Genomic DNA, 22,992 nt, shown 5'->3' with positions numbered 1-22,992 from the left:
ATTATTCTCTCTAAGATTCTGTTTCTATTTCAAAACATCCCCATATACATTAACAAATAATTTTTTAAGAAATTACATTGAACCATAACCTCATTTATTTGGAATTTGAAATATCTACACATCAAAAGGAGGAGCCTACAATGACCTAAATCAGAAAGCGGCATGGCTCTACCCAATTTACAAAGAGCTTTTGAAAAACTCAAAATTTCCTCCTGCAGACAAATAGTCATATCTATCAATCTATTTATGCTTTAAAGGACTACTTTTCTTATGTATGATGGATATCCAAAGTCTACTGTAAACACCCATATTGGCATTTCATCATTTGCTAAAGTAATAGCTGAAATAATGGTAAATAATTTTAGCATAAAATTTAATAATGAATGAAAAGATCAATTCTAGGAAAAATAATTTATAATGAGAAACCTTAACTGCATATGCATACATTATTACTTTGAGAAGCTCCCAGTAGTAAGTCTGTTTTTACAGATTTTTGTTATTTTCAAATTCAGGACACCTGGATTTTGCCATTTTTATCCTAATGTTCTGCAAAGAAGAGTTCAAGCTCAGTCAAACTGCAAGGTGAGGTCCTGTGCAGAGACCCCTCTTGAGACAAGTCCAATCTAGGAATGAACCATCCCAAGAGAGTGAAATTCTTTTGTAACTTCAACTTTCTCGTGGACAATAGGAGGTGCTGCATGAAAATAACTTTCTGTGTGGGTCATGTATTCCACTATTTCCATCACACAGAACAGAAGCAGCACCATAGAGTGAGGCTGCCAACACCAAACTTCACAGCTGGTGAGTTCTATTGGCTTTTCGTCAAATATGTCTTTCAGAATTTAGGCTAAAGAAATGACTTTGGTCTCAACAGACCATACAATTTACTCCTTCAAGTTTTTAGGAGTTTGAATGCATCTTCCAGCAGAACATTTATGGGTTTGGATAGTTTTATTGTAATAAATGGCTCTAAAGCACACCTTGCTCTAAAGCACACCTCAGACTTGTTGGGAATAACTTAAATAACTATTACATATTTGCAATGAGCAGCCAGTCAGGTCATAATTTCTTTAAACTTCTTTAAAGATGCCAGTGGTGTCTTGGCAACCTTCCACGAGTTCTCTCCTTACCAGAGTAACCATTTTGGATAGATGTTAGGATCTTCACAATATCTTATAGTACCTCATTTCCCCTACTTCTTATTGTTCCATGTGCCGATTCTGAAAATCATTGAATTCCCACCCTCCAAGTATGATTTACTTGTTTCTCAGTTTTATACTGTAAGTTACAAGATCTTAGATGAAAGTAATATTAGATTTGTTTTCATTTCAGTTTTTATAGCAACAGATTTTAAAAATGAAGTGCAAGTGTAGACTTTTGAAATCTGGTGTATATAAAATCATCCAAATACTTTGTTCTAACATAGAAGCTTAAACGGAATACACTTAAAAATGAAATATGCTAAATCAAATATCAACCAGGGGACTGTGGTGTTACAAAAGGGGCAGTACACGATTTCACATTAAATATACCTGTCTGCAGAGCTTCTCAGTCAAGCGTTCAATTTCAGGCAACCATGAAGGCCAATGAGCTACAAGAACAATCCTGGAATAAAGTAATTGAAAGTCACAAGCCACAGGAGGAATATAAAATGATTTAGAAGTTGTGGAATAAGAAGAGGTGGTGTATTTTGTTAGCTTATAATACAGATTTGTAAGAATAGTGCTCAAAAGAGTGCGACAGTGACACCATTGGGAATAGGATAAGCACCCACAAAAATGAATACCTTTTATTGATATTAACTCTATTTACAATTCCCTCTCTCTTTATTTTGTGCCATTTCACACAGTTACCCCAGAAGAAATGTGTTGCATTAAAAATCAACCCACATGGGTATGATGTGATGTTATCTAGCCACAATTTCAGCACATTAGGATTCTCTTGGGCATTATACATACACTATAAAGCCTAAAGATGGAACTCACTTTAGTAAGGAACATAAATATTGTGTTCATGACTGTTCTTTTTTTTTTTTAAAGCTCTGCTGTGCACAATTTTTTTTCATAAACAAATAATTAGAAATACTTTATCCAGCATAAAATATCAGAAACTCATGGGAGATCTGACGGAAGGGGCAGATAAAGGAAGAAGGGATAGGAGATGATTATTATTACTATTCGGATTCAGCAGGTTGGACAATGGATGGATGGATGTTGTACAACAAGGACAATAACCCGATTTTTCAACTGTATGGTTTAAAGTTTAGGTACATAAGCCTGTTCAAGAATTTTTTTCAGTTGATCTATGTTAGTAGTCATCATTGAAGGACATACAGATATCACCCGGTGCCTCATGCTCCAAATTCAAACATGAATGAAACACTAACACAAAGACAAACATAAGAAAGCTAAACTATCAGTCATATTCACAGATTCCCTTAATCTTTATGGATAGCTTTATTATCGCAAAATTCATGCTGGATCAGTTATAGTTCTTGAGCATCTGCGATTAATTTGACAAAATGAATACAACAATAACAAAAAAATATGTAGTGAGGAAATATACAACAATCTGTTAGACAGCATTGGTCCTGCATACACAAGCAAACATGCTACATGGCAGATTTAGACAGACAGAGAAGACAGGTTTATGGTGTCAGGAAATAAACAACTTTGCTTGAAATCCTAAGATCCGTGTGACTAATAAGTATTTCTTATCCTACATGTAGTCTGCATGCTTGCATCTTACTGAACATAGAAACAAAATTCCATATCCCCAAAGACATGCTGGCTCAGATGACTTGGTCTTCCATACTGTTCCTGCCTGAGTGTGCGCATGTGTGCAAGTGGTCTCTGTGCTGGAGTACAGCACAGTCAGGACCTGTTTCCTGCCTATGACCAGTGCGGTCTTTCATGCTTAGAGGCCCTGAACTGGATTAAACAACTTTGATCTGTTATTAATTCTTGCAATTAACCAGTATTCTTTCAGAAACTGTAACTGCCATCCGTCTGACAGGCCATATAGGCTAGGACATTTTTTTGTAATAAAATGTCTATTTGCTAATATTACTACTCATCCCATCAATGCTCACTCAATATAGCACTTGCTGGATGACAAAAAATAATACTGACAGAGCATGAAAATAATGTTTGAATTTCTGTCTACCCTCCAGCCGTACAAGGATGCTTTGATTGATTTTTACAAACATTTTTTTCATATCTGAGAAGCTACCTGGGAAATCAGCTGCCATTGAATGCAGGTTCTTAAAATCTATTCAGGGAGTAAAACTGATGATCCTTTAAGAAGAAACTTCATTATACAGGGCCTATAAAAAGTATTCATCCCTTGAAATTTTTCACATTTTATTGTTATACAATATTGAATCACATTCAATTTGTTTTCTTTTTTGACAATGATCAAAAGAAAATGACTCATTAATGTGAAAGTGAAAACAGATCTCAGCACAGTGGCCTACATTACTTACAGAACGTGCACGTGCACATATATACAATCTCTCTCTATATAATATATATATATATATATATATATATATATATATATATATATAACACACACACATATACTAGGGGGTTACCCCCTGCTCACTTCGCTCACCAACCCCCGTGGCCTGCTCTACGCACCAACCACTTTGCGTCTCTGCCGCTCGTGTTGTGAAGAAGGGGGCTGAACGCACCCCAAGGAGACCGCGGTTGCTCCTCCGAAACCCTCTTAAGCGGTGACACAATGGAAAACAAATAGTTTTTTTTTTTTTTTTTAAACCTCCTCTTTGCGCGATCAGCTGCTGGATTGCTGCTGCTGCCGTGCCACATGATCATCATCTCACACAGCGCTTTAAAAATTTAAATGCCTGTACAGCAGCTGTCTTTGTCATCTACTCTTTGTCTTTTACTACCGGCCCCAGGCGTGGTTAAATCTCTTGGGACAAATTCTCATTTCACGGTATATGAGATCTTGATAATTTTTAGTTTCTAATTTAAAAATTGAATAAGAATCTGAAAATCTAACAACATCGCATTAAAAGTTCAATAAATTCTGAAAAGAATGATACCAAACATATATATGTAGGTTTTAAAATAAGCCCGATTTAAAGCGTGACAAACGTGACAAAAAAAAGTCATATAAAATCATTGCACAAAACTGTAGGCTTAGGATTTTATATAGTCAAAGAGTTTATCCTTTAAGCTCCACGAACTGAAAAGTTCTGGTTCTAGGGTAAAAAAATGCCCAAGTAACACAAAATCAGTTTTGGCATTAGGCACAAAGAAAGTTTCACATACTCCAAAAAAGATAAGAAATTGCATTGATAATAACATGGAAATTAAAAAAAATGACTAAGCCAAGTTTGCTATAAATATTTTAACAATACATTCGATTACTGAAGTGTTTACCAGTTATTTTTTTTTTTGCAAAAAAGCACTATATGTTGGGAGATGGGGGACAGTGCCCCACTTGCCCCTAATGTAGAGATGCCACTGGTGCCGTTAATATTTTCAACTATGTGACTATAAGTCATTAAGGAAATGAAGTGTTCAACCGTTCTCTTAGTTCAAAACACAAAAAAAAAATACTAACAAAAAATTTACAAAAAAAACCAAGGGGACTGTATCTAATATAGAATAAATGAAACTGTATTATATCGTACAAATAGGTTTAGTGAAGTCTCTTAATTTATACAGAAACGAATGTTATTCATTGCATAATTTGTAGCTTATTTTTGACTTAAAAAGGCACATGGCCGATGCCTGTCAAAAGCCTCTGCTCAACAATGATCTCCAGGAATGCATAATTGGTGAAGCGGCTTTCAATGTAAATGATTGCAGTCACCTGCTCCTCTTAGTCCCAGCTCTGCAAGTAGTCCTTGTAGCAAACAATTACCAGGAAAAAAGGAGGGCTTTCACTGCCTAAAGAACACATTAACATAATAAATGTTACGTATAAAATACTGTTATTGCCTTTGTCTAAAGCTGTAACATTACTTTCCATATTAAATCTTATAATATTGTTGCTTAAATTATACGGTGATACAGTCTGAATCAGACAAACCACTTTGTAATCCATTGGTAGTTAAAGCAAATGGCAGGAAAAGACCAACGAGCTACTGATCTATTTCTCCTTACTGCAACACTCTGACAAAAGAAAATGAATCACATTTCTGTCACAAAATGAGGTAAGGAGACCCTTTCAAATGCTTACTTTTCAGTATAAAACCACGACTTGAGCTACAGAATTAATTAAACATCAAGCTCATTTTGGAAATGTTTAATCAAAAGGCTCTGAGGATAGAGATAAGCACTGGCAATCGGAAGGTTGCCGGTTCGAATCTCGTAAATGCCAAAAAGGGACTCTGCTCTGTTGGGCCCTTGAGCAAGGCCCTTAACCTGCAATTGCTCAGCGCTTTGAATAGTGAGAAAAGAGCTATATAAATGCAAAAAATTATTATTAATTATTAAAACTTTCATTTATATTTAACCATGATCATTTTTATAGGGCGTATTACTCTAACATAGAACCAAACATAAGGGTTATGTATTTATAACATATACAGGAGTAAAATATAAGTCAGAAGAGCTGTATGATGGCACAGGCAAAATAAATCCAGGACAATAAATATCCTTGCATATAAAGTGGATATTCTAATTTAGCACTGTTTAATGAAAACTGAACAATACCATAATTTCAAAATCAACTTCACAAGAATAAAAAGTTTCTGAAAATTATACAAATTTCAAGACAATGGCAACAGAATAAGCCCCAACTTTTGGCAAACCTATACTGGAAGAGTGGGTTGGGAAATGAATAGGTGGATGGGTAACGTCAATACACCACTAAATTATGTCTAAACATAAACCCATTCTATTGAAACACTCAACATCAATGTTCGTTCCTTGATAGCTAAAGCAACACTGCCCTCTAATGGCAATTACAAATATACAAATAAAACATTACACAAAACAAAGAACTCTCCATTGTCATTTTATGGAGAGCAGGATACCTTTATAAAAGAAAACAAATGCATGCATTAGGCATTTCTTCATTTTACAACAAGGAAGCATCTGCCACAAAATGGAACTGAAAAAATATATGCTGTAATTTAAATTTATGTTATCTTGTTGTATGAACAATCAATATAGCTCATATACATCCAGTATATATTTGGTGTACATATACATACATACTGTACATAGATATTATGCACACAGTAGACATGTATAGGATGCTGCTGCTACTGCCTGACAGCTTCAGAGTTCTGGTTTTGAATCCTGCCATCTTTTGGATTTTGTATATTTTCATTGTAACTATATAGATTTCTCTCCTCATCCCAGAGATGTGTATATTATATCAAATGGCAACTACAGCTTGACTTAGCATGCCCTATAAGCTGCTGACGTCTCATCCAGGGTAGTCTCCCGCCTTGCTCCTCATGCTGTCTGGATTTATAACTACATCTTGAACCTGCACCTATTAACTGGGGGAATGGAGGTAAATCTTATGTTCAGTATAGGATTGTTTAAGATGTATCCTGGCCTTATAAGATAGGGGCCCTGGATAAAGTGCCAAAATACGGCTTAGCACATTCACTATACAGTATATATCATATTAGAAGCTGTACCCAGCATTCCACAGGTAGGTAATTTTAAACTCTCGTTTATTTGTCTGTTTATCTGGCTTCTGTTTGTTCTGGTGTTTCAAGAGCTGTGAGCCACCAGGGCTCAAATTCATTCAAACTGTGGTAAAAATGAAGAATAAAATATCCAAAGGTAAGGAACAGATCAGGATATAGTCTATGGTTTTCCTGGTGTGGATTTGTATAATAGACATTACTTATTTATATACACACACACACATATATACACAAGTAGATTTTGAGCTTTATACATTAGGAAATACCACATTATGAAGCAGTAATGCCAAACGTTTCTGGAAAGCAGAAAAAGTCTAACTCGTTATCAATGCCAAACAATGAGTGGCAAAAAGCGAACTCTTGCTAATTCATCTAATCTACGTGTCTTTAGACTGTGGAAGGAAATCAAAGCACATGAAAGAAACCCATATGGGAGTGGGAGAACATGCAAATTCCACACAAGGAGCACCCAGGGCACAAACCACAGTCTTTCAGTTGCAAAGTGGCAGCGCTACCACTGTGTCACCATGCCAGCCTTGGTGTGAATTTCCCCTTGGGATTAATAAAGTATCTATCTATCTAAAGTCAAATTAGTAAACTAGCTTTTGCTACCTTGGACACAAACTTACCTTTTTATCAAGCAATGGTGCTAATAACAATGGCGGAACAGGGGAACTATAGTCCATTTGTCATGGAAGTCCAGGATATATTAGCACATATGATTAAGGGACATAGTGATGGAGCTGAATGTTCATTTAATACAATTAGTGCTTTATCGAAGAGGTGAATGAACCCAGTTAAGAGATACAATGAACAAATCACAAGATGTTTGAAAGCATGATGCAAGTAAAACAATACACAGATAACCTTAAAGGGAACCACAAGGATTTCAGGGTTTGAAAAGACATAAGTGACTAGATACATTGTCATTCATTCCCAAATCCACTGCAGATTTAAACTCTGTCCCAGTTTACATGAGTAGAGTGCCATCTTGTGGCAACACTGAAATTTTATAAATTGAGAATTGAATTTAAAACCTCAGTGTTTGCATAGGAAGATGAAAAGAAACAGCTAGTTCAGTCAACAGATGTAATATGCACCATGTAGCATGGATGGGAGCCAGTCCCTTTAAACAGATTTGTTATTTTGTTTGCTGCAGCATTTTTTTCTTGGCTTGAGACAGGCTTTTTAACATTTTTAAAGAAAATCATGAACTGTTTCTTGTTCAATTATGTTTTCAAAGATTTTTTATATGAGGAGGCAGCATATACCTAGTGACTAAGACATTGGGACAGTACATTTCTAGGTACAACCCTTACAAGGGATTTAATGTGTGACTTCTAAAATTGTTAATTTGCCAGTTTTCAAATTCAACAATTATGGAAGCAATTATACCATTGCAATCTTCAAGTAGTTTTGAACAGGAACACGTATTTGTTAATTTAGCCAATGTAATAAGCCTACAAAATACATAAAAAATTTGGGCATATTGCAACTTGTGACAAAATGTAGTTTTGACAGAGCAAATATATAATATACATGCTTGGTTGCAAGTAAATTACAAGTATGTTAGTTTACATTGCCTTGTCTCATTCCATATTATACCATCTTTATTATTGACAAATGTATAACCCTTTAAAGAAACTTTGCTAAATAAGGCATACACAATAGCACTGGCAAAACAAGAAAACAATTCATATTCGTATTCTAATATTTGCACCAAACCTTGTGATCTAATTTAACTTGCTTCAGGATATAATGGATTACCACCATAAGAGTCTGACATTAATCAGACTTCTGCTGTGTTTTTATTTGTAACTCAACACAGCTCTAAAACCATGCGATCCACAAGAAAAAAAAAAAAGTTCAGAATCATACCAAAATGTCATAATATTTCATAATCTAGTGATGTGGTAGAAAATAAACACAAATTCATACTGTACATAAATAAACAGACAAATATGTAGGCAGATAAATAAATAAACAGAAAAGATTTGTTGCAGCTTTAGTACACATGCATATAAGAAAAATGCTTTGGGTCATTACCATGGGAATCAAACTGCACTACAGTATGTCAGCCACGTAACATTCAAGCTGTGAACAGAAACAAGTAAATATGTCACTCTGGCATGTACTCATGGAGCTATTTCAATGCAAGTTTAATTCAGCCATATGCCTGCTAAAAATAAAAGCTTTCCATACTGGAACAAACCACATGTTTGATTTAACATTTAGCCAATGAATATAAATGCAGAACTACTTCATTCTTATATAGATATGTAAGCACAATATACAGTGCCTATATTCTTTCTAAACACAATATACTGTATTACACAAACTGAAAGTTATGACATGTATTGTAGTGTAACTGAGTTAATGTTGAAATATTTCAACAGGTCTTATGACTTTGCTCCACTCTGTTATCCAGGAAATTTTAATTCTATGTAACACTAATATATATATATATATATATATATAAGATATAAGATATATAAAATATACTGTATATATATATATATATATATATATATATTATATATATATTATATATGTATATATATATATATATATATATGCGCGTGTGTGTGTCAAGCCCCCTTTTTTAATAAATAAATAAAAAAAAAAAAAAGGTAACTTATGCTATCTCCTATAGTCTTCACCCCAAGTCCTACAGACATGTCAGGTAAGCCGGGAACTCAAAATTGGCCCAAACATGAACGTGTGTGGGTACATGAGCAAAGAGGCCCAAGAAGGGATGTGACTCTCATCCATTACTGCCAAATTATATGTTTCTGCTTCTCTAAACTGGGTAAGTGGGTTAGAATACAGATGGATGGAAGGTATATGAGAATATTACTTTTCATTTGTGGTTTTATAGTAGTGTGTTTCTGAAAACAATGCAACATTTTACTTTGTCACGAAAGCATCAGGTTATCTAGTGCTTTAAAGTTTACACAAACACCAAACCGTAAGGCCAGCATTACTGCCTAGTTTTCTGATAACACAACTGTGGTAGGCCAGATCTATAAAAACAATGAGCAGCTGTGCCCTAATTAAGCAGAGTGTCTATCACACTGATGTCAGGACAATAGTCTTCTCCTGAATGTCAGCAAGACAATGGGACTGATTGTGGACTTTGGGAGAAAACAGCAGAAGCTCAGAATTAACAGCAATCAGGTAGAGAGTGCAGAGGGTTTTAGATACCCTGGTGTCCATACCACAGATGACTTGACCTTGTCTAAGCACTTTGACACCTTGGTAAAGAAGGCATGTCAATGTCTTTACCACCTCGAATGCCTCAGGAATTTCTGGCTACCATCCAAACTACTAAAAAACCTACACACATCCAATATCAAAAGTATGCTGACAGGAAGTATGACCACCTGGCTTGGAAACAGTACACAACAGGACCGCCAGGCTCTGCAGAGAGAAGTATGGTCAGCTGAATGCATCACTGGGTGTGAGCTCTTTTACTTCCAGGGACAAACGAGGAACTCCTTTCCACAGTCCCATCTGCATCTTAAACAAGTATAGTGCCTTCGAGCTACATAATGCCTTCTAGATAATTTTTTTAAAGTTTCTTACATATTATACACTTTATTATATATTTTTATAATATTAATAAAATGCATACCATTTCTGTTATTTAACATGGTGATTTTTATTGATATTTATAAAGCAGCATATTAATGTTGATTGTTTTATATTTTACATAATGCCTAATCTCATAGTTTAACAACTAAGCATTTCACTAAATATGGTACTGGAATTTTGATTTGACTTAAAATGTCTAGAATTTTGTTGGATCTAAAACTGTAATCAATAGTAGAACATTTTCTATTAAAAATATAAAAATTAAGTAATCAAAAAAACATTTTTTAAAGTCATCAAATGGCATGCATACTCACAATATAAACAACTCTCTAGGTAAAGTTTTCAGTGCACTTTTGAGTATTGTTACAAATATGAATGGTTTACATTCCATTTACTGCAGTATGTAGCCGATTGTGTAGTACTGTTGTTGTAAAATGCACGGTGATAAGGTTACAGGTACACTACACAGGTAAACATATATGTATTTGCATGAAATAATTCAAAGTCCTACTGATATATGGCAAATAAGCCATATTATAAAGAGAACAAATAATTACATATTGCTCACAAGAATAATCCATACTGCTATAATAAAATAAAAATCTGTACAGTTTGTCTACAATTTCACCAGAGCTTCAAGATGTGGTTTAGAATAAACAGTTCATTTTAGGAATGCCTGTTGTAACACTGTGAGAGGGAGAGAAATTAAGAATGCCAAAAAATACCATACAAAGGTTAAACTTGAAGTAAATGTCTTACAATCTGCAAAACTCAGATAAGGAAACCGCCACAAGGTTAGAGCAGAATCATTAAAGAGAAAATGGAGGTTGCTGTTCAGGTTAAGTTTCAGATGAGAACATTTTATAACATACATTCACACTTTAGTGTTCCATACCACTGGCTAATCAGTAAAACATGTAACATAACATTATAATCATATTCCAATTGAAATATTTGAACTTTTTTAAACAAAAGCATCAAGCACATTTTTCATTATTCAGAACTTCTATGAATTGAAAAATGAATGTATTGTGCTATATTTGGAGTAGATTTGGCCTGCAGCTCTGCCAGCCACTTAATGTGGCTTAAAAAAATGACACTTCTCAAGTGTGAAATCTCTTTTTCAGCCCAATCAAGGATGGCAGGCATGCCACTTCAGCTGAAAGCAATTTCATTTATTTCACTGCAAAAAAATCAAGTGAAATCTCTTCTTATATTTTTGAGATGTGTATTATTTATGGGAAATGTCTAATATATAACGTTTATGTTAAAATACACAAGCACAAAAAGTGTCTAAAGGAAAAGCAAATAGTTAATGCTTGCAATATTTGTAAGAAATGTACTTGAATGAAACTAAATATGGAAGGATTTATTTTTGCCAATGTCTTTTAGTTCTCTGAAAATGTTACTTCCTTTAAATGTTTGAAGTGTTTTTGTAAACTTTAATTTGCATTTGGAGTGTGAACAGATATCTTTCAGACATTATAAAAATGAAGACATCAACACAGAAGTTCAATGTTTTAAAGTACATTTTCATTTACATTTATTTGCTTAGCAGTTGCGTTTATTATTAAGTGACTTACAAAGGAGGTCAATATCGAATAAATGTCAGTATGGGGGACTATTGGGGAATGAGTGTTATGTGACAAGGTTACAAAATTAATTATCACAAGTAAAGAGCTCAGAACAAAATAAAAGCTAGTTATAATTTTTAGTTGACAAAAACCTAACAACTAATATCCATTAGACAGAAATTCGCCAAACAAACTTACAACATGAGAAAATAATTAAGTGCTAACAATAGCATTTTCATGAATGGGATTTGGTAAAATTGGCTATAAATAAGTATCAGTACAAACAGTAGCCAACATTCCCAGATCAGCTAATTTTAACACAAAGCACACTAAAAAGAAATACAGCCTTTATGCATCACTTTTAAACAAACATTGTAAGATCATAACATTCTCTGCAGCCTCACTGACATTTAGTAAATTAAGAAATGACTTATTTGCACTAAGACATTAACCTACTCCAGCATATAAAAATGTACATGCATTAAAAAGATAAACCATGCCTGGAGGATTAACATTTGATAGTATGAAGAAAACTTGCCAGAGATACTACACGACAGACATATGAGATGCCAAGTAACATAGATTAGATTTCCATATTTAAATACTAAATTATGAGGACAGACTTTTCTGAAAGCCAAGCCAGCACTAATCAAAGAAATAGAAAGAAAAACAATTCTGTTGTTAAACAGCTTTGGGGCCTCAGATTGTATTCCTAATCTGAGCAAAATCTAGATATTCTCCTTGTGTCAGACTGGGTTTACTACAGGACCTCCAATTTTATTCTATACCCTGGAGACTTGCATGTAGGGTTAATCTGACAAATATACAGCAAACCAGCAAACCATGAAAAAGTATCAAAGTGTGTGAGCCTGTCTTATAATGGAGTAGATATCCATTAAGGGCTGGGTCTGGTTTTATTCCTAGTGCTGTGAACCAGTTTTATATAACCCTATAAAGGACAATGTAAATATGTTAAAAAAAAAAAAAAAACTAATGAAAAGTGTATTCATTTTTGTAAAGATGATAGGCTGAAAGATTATGAACAACATATTTTATGATTATTAGGTCTGAGACACCTGAAGACCAAATTATCTAATCAGTTTAATTCTACGGTATCTTACAAACTGAATAATAGCAAAAGCAGAATAAGAAAATATGTCCTGTAAATATTACAGAAACATTTTTAAAGCCTCCATCAGAGCAAAACTAGTAAATAAAACATCATTTAATACAAATAATAGGAGGCCTAAAATCTCTCTGTTTAAATAGTTTTCAGTAACCACAAATCAATAATAGAATCAACAGACCAAGCATATCACCCAGTCATGAACAGATACATTGAGAAGGTGTTAAGTTGATCCCACGTGACAATTTAAAAGTTTCTTATTATGCTTTTAACGCTAGGTAATCTTCCACTGTTCACTGTTCTTGTCACACTAGCCCAGTCAGTTGTATAGACAGGTACATCAATCATTCTTAATTTCCATTTCCCAAGAGCAGCTGCCCTTGGAACACAATCTACTAAAACAGCACTTGACCTATTTGTTCCCGTCGTCTCCCCTGATGCTTGCTGCTGTAACAGCTCACCTGGGACACTACTTTCCATTTTCTGTAATATCTAATCAACAAACTTTACAATTGTTACAAGGGTAAAATGGACTGCTGTGCTTAATCACACAAAAGACACCTCATTATCCAAGAAGTGACAGAACAATTAAGGAAACGATGCCCTGCTTCTTATTTAGACATTTAAATGAAAAGAACAATTTTACTAACAATTGCTAACACACCTACATGCTCAAAAAATATGTTTTCTTTGCTGAAATGTAAAACTAGTGACAGTCACAGATACATTATTAAATGAAGATAAACAAGTTTATTGTTTAGTATTACCTATTTAAGGCAATGGAATACACCAACCAAAAATCTTGAATAAACTATGATGTACACTCCATGCAGAGAGCCAGGATCAAGGCTCTTTAAATCCTGGCAAAATGAACCTATACAAATAAGACAAACTGTAATCTACTGCAAATCTAAAGAATGGGGTTATTTTTCAGGAGATAATATCAGAACAAACAAGGATCACAATTCAGTATTTTCATTTCACATCATACATGCCAGAGCATACAAATGTTTTAAACTATAGAAGTAATTCTGAGGTAACTGCTGATGATGACAACAACTTTTCCTTTGGACAAACCAAATAACTTTTATACATTAAAAAGTACTCATGTACTTCTCAAGTCGATAGAGATTCTTTGCTCTCTTTCACAAAACCTAATATGAAGTCAACATTTAAATACTAGCCATGTGCGCCCAACTACGTTGCGCGTGTTAAAGTTGTCTGTGAGAGTGCCCTGTTTAAACGCGCATGCCAGTCATGAACTGGGCCCTTCGTCGCACAGCATTATGATTTTTTTATAAGGGAAACAAAATTACAAAAAAAAAACCCTTGGATATTGATTCAATAGGAATGGCCTACTCGGAATCACTGTCCGAATCGTATTTATGTGGTGGTGTAGGAGCATTTCTGCTTCTGTCCGTTCACAGTCCGTCTCGTTTTCACGACGCTGTCGTTTCCTCTCACGATGTCTTCTCAACCTTTCTCCAATCTTGCAGGTTGCTTTGTGGCAATCCAAAGAGTAAGGCAATATACACGGAGCAATGGTTATAAAAGGGGGACACATAGGTATCCAGGCTCTTTAAAGCACAAATAGGGATCACTTCACTGAAATGTGAGCAAGCCATGGTACAACTGTGAGACGCGCAGAACTCGCCGGCTACAACGTAACAATAATAATTTCTGGAACGTGCTGTTACGTTGTCATTCATTTTACCCACTGTCTTTCTTTCATTCATATGTTACGTAGGCACGTACCTTTTATCTTCGGCAATCTCATTCTCTAACCAGGCCTCAGGAGCTAAACAGCATAACACTGTCCACCACCCCTTTCGTTATTCCGGCACATTGTTGACATCCGTGAGTAAAAACAACGTACTAAACTGGAAGGTGGTCTACGCATGTGTGGAATTCGCGGACAAACAAAGATCAAGATCTGAATGAAGATCTCTTTAGTTAATTTAAAGCACAACAATTTGTTTAGTTTGAATGTCTGTGTTTTGAGGTGTGACTGGCGTACTACAGTCTTCAGTGGTATAAGCCTGGAGGAAATTCTTAATGCAATGCCTATATTTTAGCTGTCTCTATACTGCCATCTAGTGCTTCTTCTTCTAATTCATTCGCGGACAAACAAAGATCAAGATTTAAATGAAGATTATATATAGAGATGTATATCCACAGATGTAGAAATTGCCCATGTCCATGCCATCAACAACAGAACAGATCAAATATTTTTAAAATTTCTGCACTGTAGTTTGCAGTTTCTCTCTTATATCAGTAAGAAAGTTAAGGTTATCATATCAATCAAAATGAAGTGCTTTGTGAGGATGATGATAGCATCACACATTGGACACACTCCAATAGACACATTGCCACATAATCAAAAAAAGATATTATTTTCCATGTTTTACACACTGTTCTGTCTCACTCAGACAATTAAAAAAATAAATAATTAAAATGGTTTTCATTGTCTGTAACTAATATCTGTGCTCAATGCTATAATTCCCTTCAAAGTACCTCTAAACCCACTGACACTTAGCCAGTCTCGCTAAACAGAATTTCGATTCTCTGACCTGAAGACCCCACTCAGGAAAAATCAGCAGGAATATATTTACCTTGTTTTTCACCATCTTATATTCACCCTTCCCCCAGGACTTTGTGCTAAGCACAATGTTTTATTTCAGGTTCACTCATGAATGTATGGCCAGTAGTTTTGTTCAATGAAATTTTTCTAAGCATTTCTTGCAGCAAATATGCTTGAATATTTTCCTGGAAATTTGCTGTGCAGCAGGATTAGGCGAACATTTTCCCCCGCACTCCATGATGCTTTGTGAAGCCAGAGTGACATCACAGAGCTGTAGCAGTCAATGCTGGATGTGACAGTCATCCCACCGGGTATGTAGCACTGATCACAGTAGTAGGCAAAAAATTAGTGGAAACCTTATGAATATATTTAAATTTAAAATGCCCATGTAGAAGGAAACGGGAAATGTGTCAGTGTATGAGTCTTAAAGGTAATGTCTTTTTGCATGGACTTGTATGTGACCTGTGTGTTAGTGTAAATACTAAGCCTTCTACTTTAATAGTAATACTCAGAGTGCTGCACAGAGGATGCAAACAGGAAGGAGTGAGGAATCCACATGCATGTTGTTGATATGGTAGCAGAAAAAGTGAACAGGTGGGTTTGGGAGTTCAAGAATTAGTGAATTGATACTTCCTGTCTGCAGGAAATTTTACTATTCTGACATCTAATTCTATTAATTTTATCTTAGTGAGAATCGGTGACACAGTGGTTAGCACTGTAGCCTCGCAGCTCAGGTCACATTTTGGGCCACAATAATCAGTCCAGCAAACATTTCTCTCACCGTCAAGGACCATTAAAAGACCACTACATGATTATAATCCAGTCTAAAGTATTTCAGTTCACTTTCTTCCTCATTGACTTCAAATCATTTTGCAGAGTTCAGTGAAGTTCCTAAACATTTCTGTGAATTGCCACACTAAAGGGGAAGACAGTTCAGCAGGTTTGCTCATTACTAATGGCCGGACAAAACTCAGGTTCTGTCTTCTTATTTTCTATGACATAACTTTCATACATTGATCATCACATATGAGGAGTCAGCCAATACAGATGATTTGAATGATCTGCCATCATGATGTCATGAAACCTCAATCTTAAAATTGGTCTCTCTGTATGGAATGTTGTGTGATTACAATAAAATCAATAAAATTAAATTTAAAAAATGAAACCTCAATCTTATCACTTGCAATACAAACCAGATAACATGATTCAGTCACATAACTTCAATAATTAAAAGGGCTTACCAGCATGTCAGCTGCCTCCGACATTATAAGAATTTTGACATGTCTTAAAAGAGTACTTTTTGTTTCATACAAATGTGCAGTAGAAAATTTACATGTACCACAGTCATTATGATTTTTATTTTTAGTTCTCAGCAGCTCAAAGTCAGGGTGAAGACAACACTTGCCATTACTGGCAAAAGATTTTTTTTTTATTTTTTTTTAAAGATTTCAGAAAAGGAGTCACCTAAGGACATACTTTTCTTTCTCTCCTGTCCCCTCCTCAGATGACCAAATTTAAAAACCTCTTTCTTTCTTTATAACTTACAACCCCCCGGCCTGTTCTGTGATGTGGGTGTTGTATTGTAATAATATACAGGTTAAATCCTGTGATAGTGAATACCAGAGTAATAACATTTTGAGACGAATACTTTTGTGGGCCTAGACAAACATTCATAGAAGATCATGTTAAACAAATGTCATTTTAATGAAATGCAAATCTCAGCTAACAAACGTTTTTTGACCAAAAATGGCCACCGTAGATAACAATGCAATGCAAAAAATACTAAAAATCCTACACTTTCGCGCCATATTTCAGGAACCCTGCAACAGGCTGCCTCAAAGAAAGACACTGTCTGCTGAAAAACGTCCAGTCTCAGGTAGGCTTGGCGAGCATGTACTGCAGGTGCAACATCATACACACAGCTGAATTCTGAAGCAGTGCTCCACGAAGCAGCTGCCCAGGTAGTTAGTGTATTGTGTGCGGATACCGAGTTTCAAAGTGTTTGTCAAAGTTTAATAAAATAAAAAAGTGAGAAATTGTATCAATTTATGCTGAAAGAAAAATTAACAATCCTGGAAAAGGTTAATTCTGGAATGAAGAAAAAATGAAGACGCCGTGGCGAAAGCATTTTGGAATCGCCTTCAACTTCATCTAACGACTCCTTTTTCTGTATTATCATACCTGTATTTCTGTATAAAAAAAGTTACATCTTCCATTTAATTTTCAAATAAAATATTTTTTGCAGTTTAAGAAGTGCTGTTTTTTTATACAGGTATTGTCAAGTTTGGGTCACAGAGTTGTACGAGAGACAGGAAGATGTGCCCAAGGTTTCAAGTAAAATACAGGTACTTTATTACTCTATAGAGAATGTAGGTACAGTGTCAAGACTTCCTTCAAAATAGGAGCTGTTAAGAGCCACAGCGCGGGCGATCATCCTGCTTTAGCTCCCATCTTCAGATCAGAAGAACACCATTCAACAGAACATTCTGGAGAATACAGATCAGGAGAATGTGAGGAACAGCAATCAAAGCCCGGTGTTAAATGTTGTGCAACAAGCATGGAATGGGGTAACCCTGATCCTGCAGAGGACAACCAATTGCTTTGCCCTTTGCTCTAGAAACATTTAGAAACGTGGGGAGTGGGGCCCAATCCCACTTGATAGCTTGCTTCGTTCACTATTGGTCCATGGGTATATTCCAACATGGTCAAAACTCTGGCCCTGAGATTTATTTATATTTATGGCAAAAGCTAAAAGTATTGGATATTGTCGTCTATGCAACATGAATGATCAACTTGCTGAAGTATTGCCAGTATCTAACTTAATATGCGGAAGGAATATAATTTCTCCTGCATTAACACCAGTCATAATTTTGCTGGCAATTGAATGTTTCTGTAGTTTGGCAATTGAATGTTTCTGTAGTTTTTACAATTCGTAAACGTGTGCCATTACATAGGTTTTATTTGTAGACTGCTAACACACAACTCATCTACTACTGCTTTTCACAGTGCAGATGTATATGAAGTATTTTGTTTCACATATGCATGTTAAATTGGCTATATTGAAGAACCAAAACAAGCATTGCATGAAAATGTGAAATGAAAACATTATACGATTTTGATAATGTTATTTTACACTTACACACACACACACACACACATACATACATATTAAAAAAATCCTGGGAGGGAGACTAAGGAGAAGAGACGTGATCTTCTCGGAAGACAATCTGACATTCCGCGAGAGACACTTTAACGTCACGCAAGACAAGGCAGTGAGACAACATGTAAAACAAGTTAAGTTCACGGACATCTAACCAAGCAGTTGTGGGAATGCTTTCGGCAGACAGACATCATGTGCTCCCAGCTCTTAAAACAACAACAAGCGATAAACAGAAAACACAGCTTGCCAGCAGCAGCAGGAAGCCAGCAGATGAACCCACCGCTTCTCCTTAGTGTGCGTTTAGCCCCCCCACACCCTTTCACAACGCGAGCAACAGAGATGCGAAGTGGCAATAGGACAGCTGCTGTAAAGGCTTTGAAATGATCAACGCAAACCGCAACAAGCAGAAAACGCAGGTCACCAGCAGCAACAAGCCAGCAGATGATCCGACTGCAACTCCTCAGCGTGCGTTCAGCTCCCCATTCACAATGCGAGTAGCACAGACACGAAGTGGCAAAAGGACTGCTGCTGTACAGGCTTTTAAATGATTGACGTGCAGCATGACAAATTTCCAGATTGTACAACAATTGAACTCATCAGGCTGTACTCAATAACAGAGGCAGATTATACCACACCTTTATTCCACAAGGGAAACGCAGCACATTTATTTAGAATAGATCTTTTTTAAAATGGTCAGGGCACTAGGTGGTTTGGTTGGTTGTATTTGTTTCCATTTAAGCAATTTAAAATGCATTTTATTTAAGTATGGTATGATTTTGCTTATGAAATATGTACAAGGTACTTTCATCCAATTTAAACTAACTGACTTTATACTTTAAGAAAACTGTGCAAATTTCACTTTTTAAACAAACATTTCAGTGCAAATATTATTTATACCCCTGCCCATTTTTAAATTTCACATTTTACCTATGCCAGGTGCTATATACCCATATGGAGCTGAATAGATATAAACTTTCTGAAATATTTATTCCTAAGACAAATTAATGTTTTTTTCAACAGATATCTTGCTTCCAATTGAAAATATATTCTAAAAAACTCAAAAAAAATAAATAAGTAAAATTAACTGTCCTGAGTCACTCTTTAGTGAGAAGGACCCGGTAAACCTTCCAGACAAAAAGTTATTTCAAACTGTGAGTAGGAGCTGTTTTTGAATCTACTGGTGTGAGTGCCAAATAGAGGAAGATTAGGAAAATGTAAAATCTTTTCATGACTAGCCTTTGTACAAAACTGTATTCCAAAGCAAGACATAGATATGTAAGAAATCAAAATGAAAACTAGAACACAACCTAAGGATCTGTGGGCTTCTCTTGTCTTAGCTAGTGTCCAGAACTCTACCTCAGAAAGACACTGGATAAAAATGGAACCAGACCAGATTAACACTGTGGAAACCAATGTACAATAAGAAGCATATGACTGGTCAATTCAGTTTGGGAAAATATACCCATACTACATGAGAAAGCGGATGGTAGTGTCATGGTTCCAGGATACTTTGTTGCATTAGGACTGTATTAGAATATTAAATAAAAAAGAACTAAAAAACTCCATCAAAATCTAATGTTAAAGCACAGCCTTGTCATGCAGCAAAACAAATAATACCTGTACCAAAGAAATCAGAGTTCTAAAATGATCCATTCAAAATTGGGTTTAAGATGTTGTGATAACACCAGAAACAATCAGATTCTGTACATTTTTCCACAAATGTCACCAAACACAAGCAAACTCTACAAGAAGCAGTTTACCAGATGTCCTCCACAGCCCTTCAGTGCCCCAATAACTACAGTATATAAAACATTTGGAAATAATTATTGTTGCTAAAGATGGATAAACAGGTTATGGTGTGTAAAATAGCAATTACTTTTTCACTGTATTGCTGTCTTCAAATATAAATAGGGAAAAAATAACTCATTTTGATGGTATCTGTGGTTTCAATTTGTCTAGTACTATTGCTAGTTCTCCTGGCATCTCCAATTGCTGCACTAGGTTTTGCCTATTTAAACTAAAGAACATTTAAAATGATAAACCAGAACATCTGTTAATACAATTACTCTTGTTTTAAGAGAAGACCAGGTTCAGATCCTCAGCATGTCTATTAACTGTATATTAACTGTATGGAGTTAATATATTAAATCTATTTGTGCAAGGTTTCTCAACAGGTATTCACTTTTTTCCTCAACTTTCCTGACTTACAAGGGACTACCAATGTATCTAAAGTCAATTCCTCTGCCTAATGGTAACAGGACAGGCTCTGCCTTTTCAACCATTGAAACGGAAAAGCAGGTATAGAATGTGGATTGGCAGGTTATATTTTTAGTGAATAAATAGTTATAGAAATAAAAAGGGAATTTTCCAAGAAAACACACATATACTAGTCAAACACTTTCTAACAGCTTTCTAGTAAATTAAACTTTAAAAAATGGTTTAAAAAGATGCAAGCGAAAAATGACACTAATATCTGTATTGAATTGACTGAACTTAGGTGTATGGTACTCAACATTTTAGCCAAGAACATGGTGGGTTGACTCACTCATACAAGATCGTTTTGCAGCAGCACTTGCACCTCCACAGCATAAATCTCCTCCCCGATGTACCAGTTCTAATTCTAGATTTGTCCTAGAATAAAAAACAAAAAGTACAACTGTTTTAAAATATGAAATATTGCTTTAAGTTGATGAAATTTAAAACACACACATATATACATACACGCACATACATATAAGAACATCAGAACTGAAGAAATTTGACAAACAAGACCATTCAGTCCATTAAACCTAAACACACACGACAGACTAGACTCACAGGAGTATTTGTGGAAATTGAAAGAGACTAATAGAAACAAGCAGTAGATATATGCTTATATTCTTAATAAAATAAATATTACTGAATATTAATTTAAATCACTTTCTGTGTATTATATACAGTACATACATAATGTTTCATACAGTATCAAATCCACTTTTGCATTTTTTTGTTATCCATTGTAGCATTTCATACATATACAGATGGGACAAACCTTTGGGCAAAAATAAAGTGTGTCCGATGTCCTAATCTCTTCTATCTTTAGACTACAGCTTTCATATATGCAGTTTAAATTCATTAGAAAATTATATCAAAGATGGCTTTTGTATGCAGGATCACTCTTACACAATTCTGCAGAAGATGTGCACAATACAGTAATTTCACCTTGCCGTGCAAACTAATATTTAAGCTAACTAACTAAAAAACTCATTTATCAATGAATGTCTCTTCTGTCTGGAGTGAATATATTAAATGAACATTCAAGTATGGTAAGAGATGAGCCAAGGTCTTAGATAAATTTGAGTAAAACTTAGTTATTATTAGTTAATATTGATCTGCTGCTCGAAATATATCATCTCACTGATCCACACTTACACTGTCTTATTCTCTCCTGCTATATTTGATCAACTGCTCTCACATACTTGCACTCTTCTAAATGATAACTGTAAATCTTATTCATTAAAGACACACCAAACTGCTGCTTGATCAATGATTCCAGACATCCATACCAATATTTTCCAACCAACTTTACTGCCAAAATGTGGTTTCTTTCCTGTAAATGTAAAGTTTAGCTAATTCTTAACAGAACAATGTATATAGTTATTAATATATCCACCATTTTGTTTATACTGTACTCATACACTAACCTCTAATATAGTTAGGTATTAAGAAAACAAATATTTTGAGTAACCACTGAAATTTTCACATTCCTTATGTAGACTGCAACCCAGCAATAGCATTAACACTGATTTTCTAATCATTTCAGAAGATATTGTGATATCATTGATTTGGTTTGAATTTACTTGTTAATGATAAAATGACTTTTGTGCTCCAACACTAAAGATATTTCTGATGCGATTCCAATAAGATACATTACTTTGGTGAGTTTGCTGTGTTTCTAAAATAAGAAAAAAAAGAGAGGAATATTATTATCCCTAAGTTAGCAGCTTATGCCACCAAGCTCTGAAGCGGTTCTTTAATCCTCTCTTTCCTCAGAGAAAAAGCAATTTAACATTGATAATGTTCCTGCGTAGGGCTCCATCTGTTTGCTGCTGATAAGGGCAACTTGTGTGACAGGGGAATTTTCCACTCTTCAGGCGATTTGCAGTGCTCACTGAACTTTTGAAACCTACCAGCATGGAAGCAGAGACCTGGGATTTCACATAAGCTAGCAGAATAGTAAGGGTACATCTTAGTACCTTGGTTCATCAAGGGAATACAAATGAGACTAGGATGTTGTATAAATAAATAAATAATTTTTTTCAACTAGCAATAAAA

The 22,992-nt window shown here is 35.1% G+C and overlaps 1 protein-coding gene across 6 annotated transcripts in view; it reads right to left on the bottom strand.

Annotated features, from left to right (window-relative positions):
* The window catches only part of ubr3 (ubiquitin protein ligase E3 component n-recognin 3), a 268,225-nt gene that overhangs the window by 75,802 nt on the left and 169,431 nt on the right, over positions 1–22,992 (bottom strand). For all 6 annotated transcript variants that reach the window (XM_039757590.1, XM_039757589.1, XM_039757591.1 and 3 more), the window contains one exon: positions 21,224–21,309. In XM_039757590.1, coding sequence (XP_039613524.1) covers positions 21,224–21,309 — 86 coding nt within the window. The remainder of the gene's footprint in view (positions 1–21,223; positions 21,310–22,992) is intronic.

This window comes from Polypterus senegalus, chromosome 6 (assembly GCF_016835505.1).
Source record: "Polypterus senegalus isolate Bchr_013 chromosome 6, ASM1683550v1, whole genome shotgun sequence".
NCBI classification, from domain to species: domain Eukaryota; kingdom Metazoa; phylum Chordata; class Cladistia; order Polypteriformes; family Polypteridae; genus Polypterus; species Polypterus senegalus.
The sequence above is the reverse complement of the archived record's forward strand: the minus strand, read 5'-3'. Positions and strand labels throughout refer to the sequence as shown.